Below are 17,506 nucleotides of genomic sequence, written 5' to 3'. Positions count from 1 at the left end.
ACCGAGAAGCAACAGCAAGAGCAAAGTGCACCGATTCTCCCTCCTCCTCCTCCTCCTCCTCCTCCTCCTCCTCCTCAAGGTCACCAACTGCAGCCTTATTTTGATTTTGCGTATCTGCAACAACAGTTTCTCATGACGATGACGACGCTAGAGGAAGAAAATGTTGGCGTTACTCAACATCAAGCAGAAGAGCTGAGTTTTCCTCCTCCTCCGTAAGGTTAATTATCAAGATTCAAGATCGTATGAAGTCTTAAGTTCTAACTCTGTTTTGTTTTGGTATTCTTGTAGAGATCATAGGATAAACATGTCCTAATCAGTTCACGTTGATCCAATCATCAACCTCGTTGATATATCTAATCAACGCTCGTTGATCTACAAGCAAAAGTCTGTGTATTTCTTCTAGTGAAAGAAGGAAGGATCGTGTAGATGTCTGTGTTAATTTCATGTAAGTTTTGTTGCTTTTCTTTATATGACTATCCTTTATATCTCCTTATTATCTAACGAATGATCTTCTTGTTAAGGCATGTCCATCGAGGTACATTATTGTATATTCCTAGTGTTTTTCAATCTTCTGGTTAGATTTGGGTGACAGTCTGTTGATTCGTTCTGTTTCGTATTCTGTCTTGTAGGTATTACGTATACATATAGAGGCACAGGGACAAAAACACATCTGATCAACTCTCTTTGGTCTTATGATCATCTCTCGATGGTCTTTTTATCATCTCTCGATGATCTTATGATCAACTCTCGTTGGTCTAATGATCAATTCTCGTTGGTCTTTTTTTCATCTCTCGATAAACCGAGGAAATTTTTTAACTATGAGACCAAGTCAGGAAATGGGAATCTGCATACATAAAGTTAAAGGGATTAGGGTTCGAGGAACAAGAGTGCACTTAGGGGGATGAGCCATGGTCAACGTTATTTTCCCAGCAGCCTCATCCATGTTGACCTTATCTTCTTTGGTCTTCCAATCAAAGCATTGGCACATCACTCCAATCGCGGTTCCTACAGAGACATAAGCTAGATTTGCTCCAGCACAGCCTCTTCTGCCGCTCCCGAAAGGAATGTATTTTAGGACTTCATCTCTTATCTCATCTTTTTTCATTGAAGAAGTTAGAAACCTCTCTGGCTTAAACTCTAGAGGATATTCCCAGTACTCGGGATCTCTCATCATAGCATAACCATTAACAAGAAGTGTTGTCTTCTCCAGTACATAAAACCCTCCGATCATACACCTTTCTTGTAACGTCCTTACCACAAGGGGGACCGGCGGATGCAATCTTAGCCCTTCTTTGACAATCGCTTGTAAGTAAGGGAGGTTCGGTAGATCAGTTTCTTGAATCAACCTTGTTTTCCCTACAACGGAATCAATTTCTTCTCTCAGTATCTCAAGAATGTAGGAATTGTGTATGATCTCGGCCATGATCCATTGTATAGTGTGCGTCGAGGTGTCGGTGCCTGCTACGAACAAATCCTGCAGTAGCAAACATTTCTTAGTCAAAACAGTGGTGTTCGCTTAACTTGTCAATAAAAGGAACATTTACCACAAACAAGGACTTGATATGGTCTCTACTGATTTTACAGTCTGCGTTTTCGTCTCCATAAGCTTCCAATAGCTTATCCATCATGACAGTATCTTGTTGATGCTCCTGATCCAATTTCTCTTTGTTTTCCACAAGAATCTTCTCTAACACTTCGTCAAACTTGCTCAAAACATCCAATAACTCCTTTTTGAACAGTGAGATCCCAAATTTCGGAAGGGGTTTGCGCAGGATGGCTGCCAAGAAGAACTTCTTTGCTAAGGCATCTGACTTGGCCACCAAGCTTATGACTCTCTCAGCTTCACCATTCTCCTCAGAACAACTCCTCCCCATAATCATCTTGCAGATGGTGTTGTTAACTAACTTCATAGCTTCCTCAGCAATCTCAACGCTCTCTTTCTTCATTGCCTTATCTAACAGGTTTAAGTAAAACCGCTCTAACTCCTTTGCACGGACGCTTTGTGACCTCTCGAGTGCTTGAGTCCCAAGGAGCTTATTTGATCCGAAAACCTTAAACCTCTCTGTCGATCTTATTTCTATTTCTTTTTCTTTCTCTGCAATCTCTCTTCTTCTTCTGCAATGGCATCTGACGCCTCCTCTACCTCTGTTGAACCCTCCCCTGTCTTCAACATCTCCGAACCTGCAAAAACCCTGATCTCTCTCAACATGGCCAACATCACCAAACTCACGCCAAACAACTTCATCACTTGGCATCTGCAAGTTCAATCTCTTCTTGAGGCTCATGACCATCATGTCTTCATCACCGATGAAGACAACACGCCTGCTGCAACAATCACCACTGCTACCGCTGAAAACCAACCAAATCCAAATCTTACAGCCTGGAAACGTCAAGACAAGCTCCTCTTCAGCGTTGTACTAGGTTCTCTCTCCCTCTCCATCCAACCGATTGTTGCTCGTACTACAACAACACAGGATCTCTGGCAAACCCTCTCTAGCACTTATGGGAAATCCTCTCGTGGTCACATCCGTCAAATCAAGGACCAACTCAAGGATGTTTCTAAAGGAAACAAAACAATTCATGACTATATGCGAGACATCATCGACAAGTCTGACAAACTTGCTTCCTTGATGCTCCCCTTCCCCATGAAGATCTCCTTGACTACATCACATATGGTCTTGGAGAAGAATACAGAGCAGTTACCGAGATGGTTCAAGGTCGTGACACGCCAATCTCAATCCCTGAACTTCATGAAAAACTTGTCAACCAGGAGAACGCACTCAAGGTCTTTGGAAAAACAGATTTCTCTATTCCAGTGACTGCGAATGCCACTCAGTTCTCCTCTCGACAGTCTAATTCATCTTCGCGTGGTGGCTACAACCCTTCACGTGGTGGTTTCCGTCCATCTCGCCTATATCTTGGGAAGTGTCAAATCTGTGGAGTTAAAGGACATGGTGCTCGCAGATGTCCACAATACAGAGCACCATCACCGACTCCTTCTTACTCACCACACTATTCTGCTCCATATCGTGGTCTTGTGCCTTGGTATGCACCTCACTTGCCGCCTCCCACGCCTCAATGGCAACAACAACCTCAGGCTCATCACACAACAAGCTCACCTCACCCCGACCTCTCTCCGTGGCTTCTTGATAGTGCTGCGTCACACCACATTGCGAGTTATCTCTCCAATCTCTCTCTCCATGCTCCGTACACTGGTGGAGAAAACGTTATGGTTGGGAATGGATCGAATCTCCCCATAACTCACTCTGGTTTCATCTCCCTTCCCTCTAATTCACGGAACCTTAAGCTCACTAATGTTTTATGTGTTCCTGCAATGAAGAAAAATTTGATCTCTGCCAACAAACTTTGTCAAAGTAACAATGTAATGATTCAACTGTGTCCTTTTACTTTTCAGGTGAAGGATCTATGCACGGGGAGGCCAATGAAGGTGTATATGAGTGGCCGATCACCGTCCCAAACACTGTTCTAACCTCTGTTTCTACGTTCAGCTGCTCCAAGACGACACCATCCTCTTGGCACTCTAGATTAAGACACCCAAATTCTCAGACTTATCATCATATGGTTTCCAAGTTTTCTTTACCTATTTCTGCTTCTTTGTCTTCTCATTTATTTTGCAACTCTTGTTCTAGCAATAAAAGCCATAAGTTACCTTTCTCTACTTCCTTTTTACAATCAAAAGCTCCTCTTGACATACTTTATTCTGATGTTTGGACATCACATGTTGTCTCTGTAGATGGGTACAAATATTATGTTATATATGTGGATCATTACACAAGATACACCTGGTTGTACCCTCTCAAACAAAAATCTCAGGTTGCTCAAATATTTCCAATCTTCAAGGCTCTTCTCGGACATTGGGGGGGGGGGGGAGTTCCTTGCTCTTAAAGAGTTCTTGGCAACAAATGGAATTTCACATTTCACTTCTCCTCCTCACACTCCTGAGCACAATGGCATGGCTGAAACAAAACATCGCCATATTGTTGAAACCGGTCTCTCGCTTCTCACCCATGCATCCGTACCAAACACCTATTGGACTTACTCTTTCTCCACTGCTGTCTACCTTATAAACCGACTTACAACCCCAAATCTCTCTTATTCTTCTCATTATCACTTACTTTTCGGAATCGTACCCAATTACACCAAACTCCGTACCTTTGGCTGTTTGTGTTACCCTTGGATTCGACCGTATGGTCACAACAAGTTCAGTCCAAGATCCACTCCCTATGTTTTTCTAGGCTACTCTCTCACCCAAAGTGCCTATCTCTACTTAGATGTGTCAACCTCTCGTGCTTATGTCTCTTGCCACGTTCAGTTCGTCGAGTCAGTTTTCCCCTTTTACTCACCAACAAACTCTCATCTCTTCTCCTTTCCTGAACCATCGACCTCCGACTCATTTTCTGCCTCTATCATCCCTACCTTTGATCGGTCACTCATGCTCCCTGACGCCCCATCGTCTGATTCTTCACCTCCGAGTATTGACACACCATCGCTGGAGTCATCGCCTGCTTCCTCCTCAGCATCTTCGGTTGCAGAGCACTCTGTTTCGGCTTCCTCTGGTCCTCCACTCGCACCGCCTCCTCCTCAAAACGAACACATCATGCAGACTCGAGCCAAGGACAACATTAGGAAACCAAATCCTTGCTATGGTCTCACTGCTGTTCTCAAAGAGATTGAACCGGTTAGTCATGTTCAAGCTCTTAAGGACGAGAAGTGGACACAGGCCATTCATGCTGAAACTGATGCTTTTAAGCGAAATGACACTTTTGATCTTGTTGATCGCTCACAAGCAAAGAACATTGTTGGCTCTAAATGGGTTTTTCGTATTAAGCGCAACCCCGATGGCTCCATGGACAAGTACAAGGCCCGTCTAGTTGCCAAAGGCTTTCACCAACGCCCTGGTCTCGACTACTGAAACGACTCGACCCGTTTTTTTTTATAATAAATACAATATATAATTAAGCATCCCATACTACTTAATTAACCAACCCAAACCACAAATCATCATTAAACCAGCAATAACCATTAAGTACAGCGGAAACATACCAATAATACAAAACTAATACATCATCAATACAATAACACTCCTAACCATCCTATCCACAACCTAGCATATCTCTATCCAAGGTTCCAACATAAAGAATATAACCAGAAACACACAAACAAGACCCTAGATCATCCTCCTCCTCATCGCCATGATTCCACGTCACATATCTGCACACCACAAACAACAATTGAGATGCGTAAGTATTATCACAAATACTTAGTGAGGCAATCCTCCCATCTACTGGGCTATACACACAAGCAACTGAGAAACCAATGCTTAACAAATAACAACCAAACACAAACAAACCAGGAAAATCACGAATCAAGCAACTTGGTGTCGACCGACACCAGAGAGGTGTCGATCGACACAGGCCAAACATGGTGTCGACCAACACCTAACTGGTGTCGATCGACACTTCCTTCGCAGACACGTTCTGCTCGAAGCCGATCGTCAAATCTCCGTTTCCAATCATCTCCAATCCGTCCCAAACTCACCCAAAAGCTTCAGGAACCTATAATAACCATAAGACAACCACCACAAACAATAACAACACCACAAAACACAACAAATCAAGCAAACAAAGGATTCTCAGGCTTAGATAAGCCATGGTCATGCACTCACCTCTTTTGCAGGAAGATTATGACTCAACAACGATGTATCCAACCCTTAGAAGCCTTCTCCTTTGTTCCTAGCACAATATCTGCACTCCACAGGAACAGATCTCATCAAAACAGCTTAGAATCTCTTAATCCCCACAAGAACACTCTCTCTTCTTTCTTTTCTCATAAAACGGCCAAGACAATCTCTTTTCACGACCTAGGTCGATTTTTCACTTATATACATCGGTTAGGCACTTCAATTGAACCAAACCAAACCAAAAACAACAATTTAAATCAATCTGGTCGAACCATTGAAGCTGGTGTCGATCGACACCCACCCCCAAAACACCAAATTTGGTTTGCGGGTGTTACAATTCTCCCCCACCAATATGGATTCGTNCCGGAGAACTAATCATCTCCGCATGAGCAAACAAGTCCTAACGTCAATAAGCATCTCCCGACCGGAACTACCNTCGAATCCTGCAACATCGTCCCTCCACCAAGGACTTTCGTGCAACCGTCACCACGGCCCGCACATCCACGTGACCAAACGGCCACACAACCCTGACCCCACTAGTCAGCACAACACAAAAACACGAGATCAACCCCGACCTCCGAGGTNAGCAAACAAGTCCTAACGTCAATAAGCATCTCCCGACCGGAACTACCTCATGTGGTTCGTGTATAACATTGCAATGCTCTACCAATCACCATATTCTCTCACCAGAATATCACCACCACCATGACCACTCTTCAGGCCAACTCAAAAACATCTCAACCATTTGGGTGTTTACACACGCCATTTCCATAAATAGACAAGTTCTAACTATTCATAGAACTTTCTATTTATTTGCAACCGCACCTTCCATAATTAGACAAGCTTTAACTATTCATACAACTTCCCATTTTTTTAGAACCCGCACATCTCGTAGCACCGTAACACTACCAATCAAAAATCTTTGAGAACTAATCATCTCATCTATGACCATTCATCCGGTCAACCTCTAAATATTCCCGCCACTCCGGCATTTCACATCCCGTTTCCCAAAAATAGATAAGTCCTAACTATTCATAGAACTTTCCCTTTTTAGAAACTTTCATTTTCTGGAACTTTCCATTTATGGAAACTTTCTTTTCTGGAACTTTCTATTTTCAGAATTGCATAATCCCTTAATCCATTCCACATCAAGATTCAATAAGAACTAATCATCTTATTAAATCCTCTCCAACAACACTGCCAGTAAATCCGCAATACGGTCATCTCGGTCTAAGCAAAACATGTTGCCACACTCACAACACCTGCTGGACCTCCAGCAACACCAGCCACACCCTCAGGCCCCCACCTGACCAGCATAAACCTTTCCAAAAATGGACAAGTTCTACCTCCCGAAAAATTTTCCATTTTAAGAAACTTTCCACTTTTAGAAATCCCGCGCAAATTCCTTTCCACATGACATACAAGTCAAAAATTCAAAAGAACTTCGTTTGCAAAACATCCACTCCCACCAATCACCGCCAACGATATTTCCCGATACCGGCGTGATCCACCACTTTCCAACAACTTTCAATAGCTAACTGCACCTCCCGCACAGAAGCTAAAAACACTACACAACTAACAACACACAAAATCACTTCCCGTGGAATCTCATTGAAGGCTCGAAGAGGATGATACAAGGACTCCATACCACATGAAAATTGACTAACTACTCATAATCAATTCCATCACACAACATCATGCATCAAGAACAAGGAAAATAATTCCACCAATTAAATTCCTAAACCGCTCTAAACCATCCACATAACCGCCCTAGAACCGTAAGGGCTCTGATACCAAATTGAAACGACCCGACCCGTTTTTTTTTATAATAAATACAATACATAATTAAGCATCCCATACTACTTAATTAACCAACCCAAACCACAACTCATCATTAAACCAGCAATAACCATTAAGCACAGCGGAAACATACCAATAATACAAAATTAATACATCATCAATACAGTAACACTCCTAACCATCCTATCCACAACCTATCATATCTCTATCCAAGGTTCCAACATAAAGAATATAACCAGTAACACACAAACGAGACCCTAGATCATCCTCCTCCACATCGCCATGATTCCACGTCACATATCTGCACACCACAAACAACAATTGAGATGCGTAAGTATTTTCACAAATACTTAGTGAGGCAATCCTCCCATCTACTGGGCTATACACACAAGCAACTGAGAAACCAATGCTTAACAAATAACAACCAAACACAAACAAAGCAGGAAAATCACGAATCAAGCAACTTGGTGTCGATCGACACAGGCCAAACATGGTGTTGACCGACACCTAACTGGTGTCGATCGACACTCCCTTCGCAGACACGTTTTGCTCGAAGCCGATCGTTGAATCTCCATTACCAATCATCTCCAATCCGTCCCAAACTCACCCAAAAGCTTCAGGAACCTATAATAACCATAACACAACCACCACAAACAAGAAAAACACCACATAACACAACAAATCAAGCAAACAAAGGATTCTCAGGCTTAGATAAGCCATGGTCATGCACTCACCTCTTTTGCAGGAAGATTATGACTCAACAACGATGTATCCAACCCTTAGAAACCTTCTCCTTTGTTCCTAGCACAAGATCTCCACTCCACAGGAACAGATCTCACCAAAACAGCTTAGAATCTCTTAATCCCCTCAAGAACACTCTCTCTTCTCTCTTTTCTGATAAAATGGCCAAGACAATCTCTTTTCACGACCTAGGTCGAGTTTTCACTTATATACATCGGTTAGGCACTTCAATTGAACCAAACCAAACCAAAAACAATAATTTGAATCAATCTGGTCGAACCATAGAAGCTGGTGTCGATCGACACTCCCATGGTGTCGATCGACACCCACCCCCAAAACACCAAATTTGGTTTGCGGGTGTTACAACTACCATGACATGTTTAGTCCGGTTGTTAAGCATGCTACCATCCGTGCCATTCTTGGTACTGTTGTTGGTCGCAATTGGCCTCTGCTCCAGTTAGATGTTGTAACACCCGCAAACCATTTTTTGGTAATTTGGTGAGGGTATCGATCGACACCACACGAGGTGTCGATCGACACTGATTGTTTTCTGGTTCGACCGGTTCAATTTAATTATTGATTTTAGGTCGGTTTGGTTTGAGGAGAACCATTAAAACCGTGATATTTAAGTGGAAGAACGATCTAGGTCGTGTTTTGTTGTTGTCTAGCCGCTGAAAACAAAGAGAAAGAGGAGAAAATATTGTTCTTGAGTTTTTGGGAGTCTTTGTGAGATTTCAAGGCTTTGTGGGTGAGATCTTGCTGTGGGAGTTAGGATTCAAGGCTAGGAACGTGTGGGAAGCTTGCTGGGAGTGTGGATTCGTCCATTGTTGGTCAGAAACTTCCTGCAAAGAGGTGAGTGCATGACCATGGCTAATCTAAGCCTTTGATTTCCTTGTTCTTGCTTGTTTGTTGTTGTTTTGTGTGTTTTTCTTGCTGAATTAGTTGCTACAGGTTCCTATGGACGTATTTGGCTTGGGTTATGAGTATTGGGCGATTTGGAGGAGATTGGAAGCGAGATTCGACTCTCGGCTTCGAGCGAATCGCGATTGCAGAGGGAGTGTCGATCGACACCACTTGGTGTCGGTCGACACCAGCAAATTGGGCATCGATCGACACTGTGGGGTACTGTCGGTCGACACCAAGGCCAGTGTCGGTCGACACCTCCCTTCCAGCGAGACGATGTTTGATTTTCTGGTTTGTTTGTTTTGTTTTTTGTTTGTTTGGAACATTGGAATCACTGTTGCTTGTGTGTATAGCCCAGTAGATGAGAGGATTGCCTCACTAAGTGTTTATCAAATACTCATGCATCTCAATATGTGTTTCTGGTGCAGGTAAAGGCAAAGTGTGATCGTGGAATCAAGGCAATGAAGAGGAGGATGTTCTAGGGACTCGATTGGATGTTGTTTGGCATTGCTAGGTTGTTAGAGTTGAGTCATTAGAAACATTGCTAGGTTGCGGGTTTCATGTTTCTTGTTGTTTTGTATTTGGATATTGTTTATGCTATGATATTGGATTGTTATTGGATTATTATTAGATCATTATTGGATTATTATTGGATATTGATTATTGGATATTGTTTATGCTATGATATTGGATTGTTATTGGATCATCATTGGATTATTATTGGATATGATATTGGATTGTTATTGGATCCCGGAGAGCGTACAGGAGTTATTGGACGAGCTAGAGGAGTTGATATTCAGATCGCAGGAGAGTCATGGCCAGCGGATTTGCTTATCAGTCCAGTGGAGTTGTATGATATTATTCTCGGGATGGATTGGTTGCATCGGCATATGGTGCATTTGGATTGCCATCGGGGTAGAGTGGAGTTTGAGCGTCCAGGAGGGAAGTTGGTTTTTCAGGGTATTAGACCGGCTTTGGGGAGTCTCGTGATCTCAGCCATTCAGGCTGGGAAGATGATCGAGAAGGGCCGTGAGGCTTATTTGGTTACTATATCTATGCAAGAGTCAGTGGGGAAGTCTACGGTTAGCGGTATTCCGATAGTGGAGGAGTTTGAGGATGTGTTTCAGTCTTTGCAGGGATTACCACCATCTCGGTCGGATCCTTTTACCATTGAACTGGAACCGGGGACGACACCGTTATCCAAGGCTCCTTACAGAATGGCTCCAGCAGAGATGGCAGAGCTGAAGAAGCAGCTAGAGGATTTGTTGAGTAAGGGATTCATCCGTCCTAGTGTATCACCGTGGGGAGCGCCGGTGTTGTTTGTGAAGAAGAAGGATGGGAGTTTCAGGTTATGCATTGATTATCGGGGTTTGAACCGGGTCACTGTGAAGAACAAGTATCCTCTTCCTAGGATTGATGAGTTGTTGGATCAGTTGAGGGGTGCTACTTGGTTCTCCAAGGTAGATCTGGCGTCGGGTTATCATCAGGTACCGATTAAAGAGGCAGATGTGAGGAAGACGGCTTTCAGGACGATGTATGGGCATTATGAGTTTGTGGTGATGCCTTTCGGGTTGACCAACGCACCAGCAGCGTTTATGAGATTGATGAACAGCGTGTTTCAGGAGTTTCTTGATGTGTCTGTCATCATTTTCATCGACGATATCCTGGTATATTCTAAGAGTCCTAAGGAGCATGTAGTGCATTTGAGGGCAGTTCTGGAGAAGTTACGGGAGCAGAAGTTGTTTGCAAAGTTGAGCAAGTGTAGCTTCTGGCAGCGTGAGATGGGTTTTCTAGGTCACATTGTTTCTGCAGAGGGGGTTTCTATAGATCCGGAAAAGATTCATGCTATCAGAGATTGGCCTAGACCGCAGAATGCCACAGAGATCAGGAGTGTCCTTGGTCTGGCAGGTTACTACAGGAGGTTTGTGCAGGATTTTGCAAGTAGAGCACGCCCTATGACTAAGTTGATAGGGAAGGATGTTTTTTTTGTTTGGTCACAGGAGTGTGAGAAGGGCTTTGAAAGCCCTAAGGAGATGTTAACTACTACGCTAGTGTTGGTTTTGCCTGAGCAGGGAGAACCCTATGTGGTTTATACTGATACATCTAGAGTTGGTTTGGGGTGTGTGCTGATGCAGCATGGGAAGGTGATTGCCTACGCTTCGCGGCAGTTGCGGAAGCATGAGGGCAACTATCCTACTCATGATTTGGAGATGGCTGCTGTAGTTTTTGCCCTGAAGATTTGGAGATCTTATCATTATGGTGCAAAGGTACAGGTGTTTACAGATCATAAGAGCCGGAAGTATATATTCACTCAGCCTGAGCTGAATTTGAGACAGAGGTGGTGGATGGAGCTTGTGGCAGATTATGATTTGGAGATAGCCTATCACCCTGGTAAGGCTAACACGGTTGCAGATGCTCTGAGTCAGAAGAGGGTAGCTTCGGCTCAGGAGCAGGAGATGGAGTCTCTGGTGGGAGAGATCAGTGCTTTGAGCTTGTGTGCTGTTTCACAGGAACCTTTGGGTTTGGAAGCAGTGGATAGAGCAGATCTTCTGAATAGGATGCGGTTGGCTCAGGAGAAGGATTTGGGGCTGGTGAATGCCTCAAAGGATGTGGATTCAGAGTATCAGGTCTCAGATAATGGTACTATCGTGGTGCACGGTCGGGTTTGTGTGCCCAAGGATGAGGAGTTGAGACAGGAGATCCTCAGAGAGGCTCATGCGAGCAGGTTTTCTATTCATCCAGAAGCGACTAAGATGTACCGTGATCTCGAAAGGTATTATCACTGGGTCGGGATGAAGAAGGATGTAGCTAGTTGGGTCACGAGGTGCGGTGTGTGTCAGCTAATGAAGGCTGAGCATCAGGTTCTTGGCGGTTTACTGAAGAGTTTACCCATTCCTGAGTGGAAGTGGGATATGATCACCATGGATTCGGGTTCTCAAGCTGAACATGAAGGAGGCTTAGGATAAGCAGAGGAGTTATGCTGATAGGAGGAGGAGAGATCTTGAGTTTTAGGTAGGAGATAGAGTTTACCTCAAGATGGCCATGTTGCGGGGTTCGAACAGGTCATTGACTGAGACTAAGTTGAGTCCGAGGTATATGGGTCCGTTCAGAGTGATTGAGAGAGTTGGACCAGTGGCATATAAACTGGAGTTACCTGAGGTTATGCGTGCGTTCCATAAGATTTTCCATGTGTCTATGTTGTGCAAGTGTCTCCGTGAGGGGGAGCAGGTGTTGCATAAGATTCCTGAGGATCTTCAGCCTAACATGATTGTGGAGGCGAGACCAGTGAGGGTTCTCGGGAGGAGGATCAAGGAACTTCGGAAGAAGAAGATTCCTTTGATGAGAGTCCTTTGGGACTGTGATGGTGTTGAGGAGCAGACTTGGGAGCCTGAGGCGAAGATGAAGGCAAGGTTCAAGAAGTGGTATGAGAAGCAAGCCGTGGCTTGAGCTTGTTTAGCCTGGTCCCATCTGTAATCCGTGGCTGGAGCGGGAATGGAGTATTCCAGCCCATCTCTCTTGTTTACTCAGTCCCTTGGGGTGGTTGGTTGTGCGACTCAGTAACAAGATGAGGTGGTGCTCGGGGTAAAAAGTCTCTGTGAGGCGGAGTTTTGGAGGAAAGTTTCCTGAAATAGGGGTTTCCAAAAATGGAAAGTGCTAAATATGGAAAGTTTTACAGGAGTTGGAATTTGTCCATTTTAGCGGTGGAGAGCCTTAGAGGGGCTTGTGTGGCCTTAGTGGCGGACTTTCGATTCAGTGTGCTTATGTGTGGCAGTCTTTTTAGACATTGTGTGGCCTTTGTAGCGGGCTGTTTAGCCGTGTGTGGCCTTTGTGGCAGGCTGTTTAGCCAATTGTGTGGCCTTTGTGGCGGGCTGTTTAGCCAAAGTGCCTGTTTAGGCGGTCCTTCGGGACAGATGGTCTTTGTGACGGTCCTTCAGGACGAGTGGCCTTGGTGGCAGTCCTGTTTAGGACATTTGTTTGGCCTTGGTGGCGGTCCTGTTTATGACATTTGTTTGGCCTTGGTGGCGGTCCTCTTTAGGACATTTTGTTTGGCCTTGGTGGCAGTCCTCTTTAGGACATTTTGCTTGGCCTCGGTGGCGGTCCTCTTTAGGATATTTTGTTTGGCCTTTGTGGCGGCCCTTNGGTAGGACATTGGGATGTTTTACGCGAGCCACGGGAAGGAAACCTGGATAAGGATAGGACTCAGACGTGTTCAGAATTGTTTGCTCGCGACTCTTGGAGGACTTAGGTTCTCCTAGTACTTCCATATTCAGAGACTTTGTGGCTTGGGAATATGGTTGGTATATCAACTTCGGATGACGATCTGGGGGCGCGCTGTAGGGTGGCAACCCGAGATACGAGTTTGGATTTTCCTTATATATTATGGCATGCGGGTTTAGGCCCGATGAGAAGCTAACATTATGGCATGCAGACTTAGGTCTGATGAGGAGCCATTAAAAACTCAAGGTTTATGCCTATGAGTAAAGGAAAGTCTAAAAGTCGAGAGCAAATGATGCCTGGAGCGTGAGTCTATCGCCTAGAGGTGACCTTCTATAGATCGGTCGGAGGAGTGCGGGCCGTGGAGACGGTTGCACGGGAGTCCTTGGCTGATGGTCGTTCGAGATTCGAGGACGAATCTAGATTGGTGGGGGAGAATTGTAACACCCGCAAACCATTTTTTGGTAATTTGGTGAGGGTATCGATCGACACCACAGGAGGTGTCGATCGACACTGATTGTTTTCTGGTTCGACCGGTTCGATTTAATTATCGATTTTTGGTCGGTTTGGTTTGAGGAGAACGATTAAACTGTGATATTTAAGTGGGAGAACGACCTAGGTCGTGTATTGTTGTTGTCTAGCCGCTGAAAACAAAGAGAAAGAGGAGAAAATATTGTTCTTGAGTTTGTGGGAGATCTTGCTGTGGGAGTGAGAATTCAAGGCTTGGAACGTGTGGGAAGCTTGCTGGGAGTGTGGATTCGTCCATTGTTTGTCAGAAACTTCTTGCAAAGAGGTGAGTGCATGACCATGGCTAATCTATACCTTTGATTTCCTTGTTCTTGCTTGTTTGTTGTTGTTTTGTGTGTTTTTCTTGCTGGGATTGGTTGCTACAGGTTCCTATGGACGTATTTGGCTTGGGTTATGAGTATTGGGCGATTTGGAGGAGATTGGGAGCGAGATTCGACTCTCGGCTTCGAGCGGATCGCGATTGCAGAGGGAGTGTCGATCGACACCACTTGGTGTCGGTCAACACCAGCAAATTGGGCATCGATCGACACTGTGGGGTAGTGTCGGTCAACACCAAGGCCAGTGTCGGTCGACACTTGGCTGGTGTCGGTCGACACCTCCCTTCCAGCGATACGATGTTTGATTTCCTGGTTTGTTTGTTTTGTTTGTTGTTTGTTTAGAACATTGGAATCATTGTTGCTTGTGTGTATATCCCAGTAGATGGGAGGATTGCCTTACTGAGTGTTTATCAAATACTCATGCATCTCAATATGTGTTTGTGGTGCAGGTAAAGGCAAAGTGTGATCATGGAATCAAGGCAATGAAGAGGAGGATGTTCTAGGGACTCGATTGGATGTTGTCTGGCATTGCTAGGTTGCTAGAGTTGAGTCATTAGAAACATTGCTAGGTTGTTGGTTTCATGTTTCTTGTTGTTTGGTATTTAGATATTGTTTATGCTATGATATTAGATTGTTATTGGATCATTATTGGATATGTGGTTAGGTGGCTAGTGGATATGGGACCACTAGTTGTAATTTATTTATATATATATTATTTATTATTTATTAAAAAAAAAAGGTTGGTCCTTTTAGATGTAAACAATGCCTTCCTCCAAGGTCCTCTCAACGAAGAAGTGTACATGCTCCAGCCTCCGGATCTTGTTGATAAAGACAAACCTCATCATGTTTGTCGACTTAAGAAGGCGGTTTATGGCCTCAAGCAGGGCCTCGTGCATGGTATAATGCACTTAAAGATTTTTTGGTTAGTCTTGGGTTTAAAAACTCACATGCCGATGCTTCACTCTTTGTTCTCCGCATAGGCAGCTCCTACATCTATATCCTTGTCTATGTTGACGACATAGTCATCACTGGCTCCTCCATGACAGAACTAAAGCGGGTCACTGATTTACTTGGTGTTAATTTCTCTCTCAAAGACCTTGGTCAGCTGTCCTACTTCCTTGGTATGGAGGCTTATCGCACTGCTTCTGGTCTTCACCTCACACAGACCAAGTACATCACTGACTTGCTCTGCAAAACTCACATGGCGGAAGCAAAACCTGTTCCTACGCCAATGGTGTCCTCGAAGGTTCTCTCTCTGTTGTCTGGTATTCCTTTGTCTGATGGGACTCAATATCGTGCCAAGGTTGAGAGTATGCAGTACCTTCTTTTAACTCGACCTGACATTGTGTTTGCAGTCAATCGTCTTTCTCAATTCATGCACAAACCTACGACTGTGCATTGGGAGGCTGTTAAGCGGTTATTACGTTACATGGTTGGAACTCTGGATAAGGGCATTTTCTTCTCTGCTTCGACACCTATTACTCTTCATGCGTATTCCGATGCTGACTGGACTGGCTGTCGTGATGATACTTGTCTACCGGTGGTTGCTTGGTGTATATTGGTCGCCAGCCGGTGTCTTGGTCGTCCAAGAAACAGAGTGGTGTTGCTCGCTCTTCGACTGAGGTGGAGTATCGAGCTCTTATTGCGGCAGCTTCTGAGGTGAAATGGGTTGCTTCCCTAATGTTTGAGCTTGGTATTCAGTCCACTACTACACCGGTTCTGTTCTACGATAACATTGGAGCAACTTAACTCTCTGCAAATCCAGTGTTTCACTCTCGTATGAAGCATTTAGCTCTTGACTATCATTTCGTTCGAGAGCAAATTCAGGCCAAACAATTTCATGTCGCTCACATTAGTTAAGAAGACAAGTTGGCGGATGCACTCACTAAACCTCTGCCTCGTCAGCGTTTCGACACTCTTTGTCACAAGATTGGTCTCTGCAAACGTCGTCTATCTTGCGGGAGCATATTAGTGTAGATATGATATGCTTCAATCTATATAGTCCTTATCATATAAAGTTGTAGTCTTATCTTAAAAATGTGAGAAGTACAACCTCTTGTATAAATATGTTGGTCATGTGAATAATACAAAGATGTTATAAACTGGATAATAACACATGTGATTATCCATCACATTACTTCTACTTTAAGTAATTTTAATCTTATCTATATTTACCTTAGTCCCCAAGTTACTTGTATATATATAATGTATGTACTTTAGCTTAGTCACCAAGTTACTGTACTATATATATGTGGTCGATGAAGACAAGAAATAATAACACAAGAAGAAGAGAAGAATTCTTTACTTACCTCTTGTTTCTCTCTTTATTATAGTAGTGTATATTACATACATATATATATATATACATATATAATATAATATTTTTATATATTTGCGTTATGTTTTATAACACGTTATCAGCACGATGTCTTTACTGGTAGAGCTTTTACGAGGTAAGTAAATTTATATTGTTTCGATTTATGTTTATAGATCATATATATTATAGACACCGTAAAATTATGTTTTTTTTTCTGGATTGATCCTCATAAGTTGAAGGTGTTGCCTCATTTACGATCAAATCTATAGGTAAATCATATCTGGATAGATCGTAAGATATATGGAAGGCTCTGCCTCCTTCACGATCAAATAAAAGCTATGTTTTTTCCGGATAGATAGATCGTTATATATAGTAGGTTCTGCCTCCTTTACGATCATATATAAAGCTATACAATTTTTGGATGAATCGTTTTATATGGTAGACTTTGCCTCCTTCCAGATCTAACAAAAGACTATGTCTTTTCCAGAAAGATCGTTAAAAAAGGCAGGCTATGCCTCCTATATGATCAAATACAAAAGGCTATGTCCTTTCCGGGAAGATCGACTTTGCCTTCTATACGATCAAATATAAGACTATGTCATTTTCGGATTGATCCTTATATATGTAGAGGTTCTGCCTCATTTATGATCAAATAAAAAAGCTATGTCTTTTCCGGATTGATCGTTATATATGATAGGCTCTGCCTACTCTACGATCAAAGAAAAGTTATGTCTATTAATAACTCTTATTTTATTTTCTGAATTTCTATGTTTGTTTATTTAATTTTATTTATTCGTAAAGAATAATTATATGTGTCATATAAAATTTAAAGACAATGAAATGTCTTTATAGTCAAAAATATATTTCTCTTATGAGAATATATAAAGCACGTGTACATATATTTTATACAGTGCAAAAAATAATTGGAAGGTCTAGATGAGCTAGTCTCTCGACTTCCAAAGACATCAGATTCATAATTATTGA

General features: G+C 43.2%; 1 protein-coding gene across 1 annotated transcript; it reads right to left on the bottom strand.

Moving 5' to 3' along the window:
- On the bottom strand, nucleotides 830–1,910 carry LOC104789295 (cytochrome P450 705A5-like). Its single transcript, XM_010515018.2, has 2 exons — nucleotides 1,545–1,910; nucleotides 830–1,474 (listed from the first exon to the last, which is right to left on the bottom strand). Exons 1-2 carry the CDS (start codon nucleotides 1,908–1,910, stop codon nucleotides 830–832), a joined length of 1,011 nt encoding a protein of 336 aa, XP_010513320.2.

The sequence above is a fragment of the Camelina sativa genome, chromosome 5 (genome assembly GCF_000633955.1).
Source record: "Camelina sativa cultivar DH55 chromosome 5, Cs, whole genome shotgun sequence".
NCBI classification, from domain to species: Eukaryota; Viridiplantae; Streptophyta; class Magnoliopsida; order Brassicales; family Brassicaceae; genus Camelina; species Camelina sativa.
Note: the sequence above shows the minus strand (reverse complement) of the source record. Positions and strands in the feature narration are given on the sequence as shown.

Bases quoted from the DNA above. Each gene is read 5' to 3' on its own strand.
- LOC104789295 (XM_010515018.2), bottom strand. From the start codon at position 1,910: ATGAAGTTAGTTAACAACACCATCTGCAAGATGATTATGGGGAGGAGT. The intron at 1,475-1,544 runs GTAAATGTTCCT...TTGCTACTGCAG, and splicing joins ATATCAAGTCCTTGTTTGTG to GATTTGTTCGTAGCAGGCAC.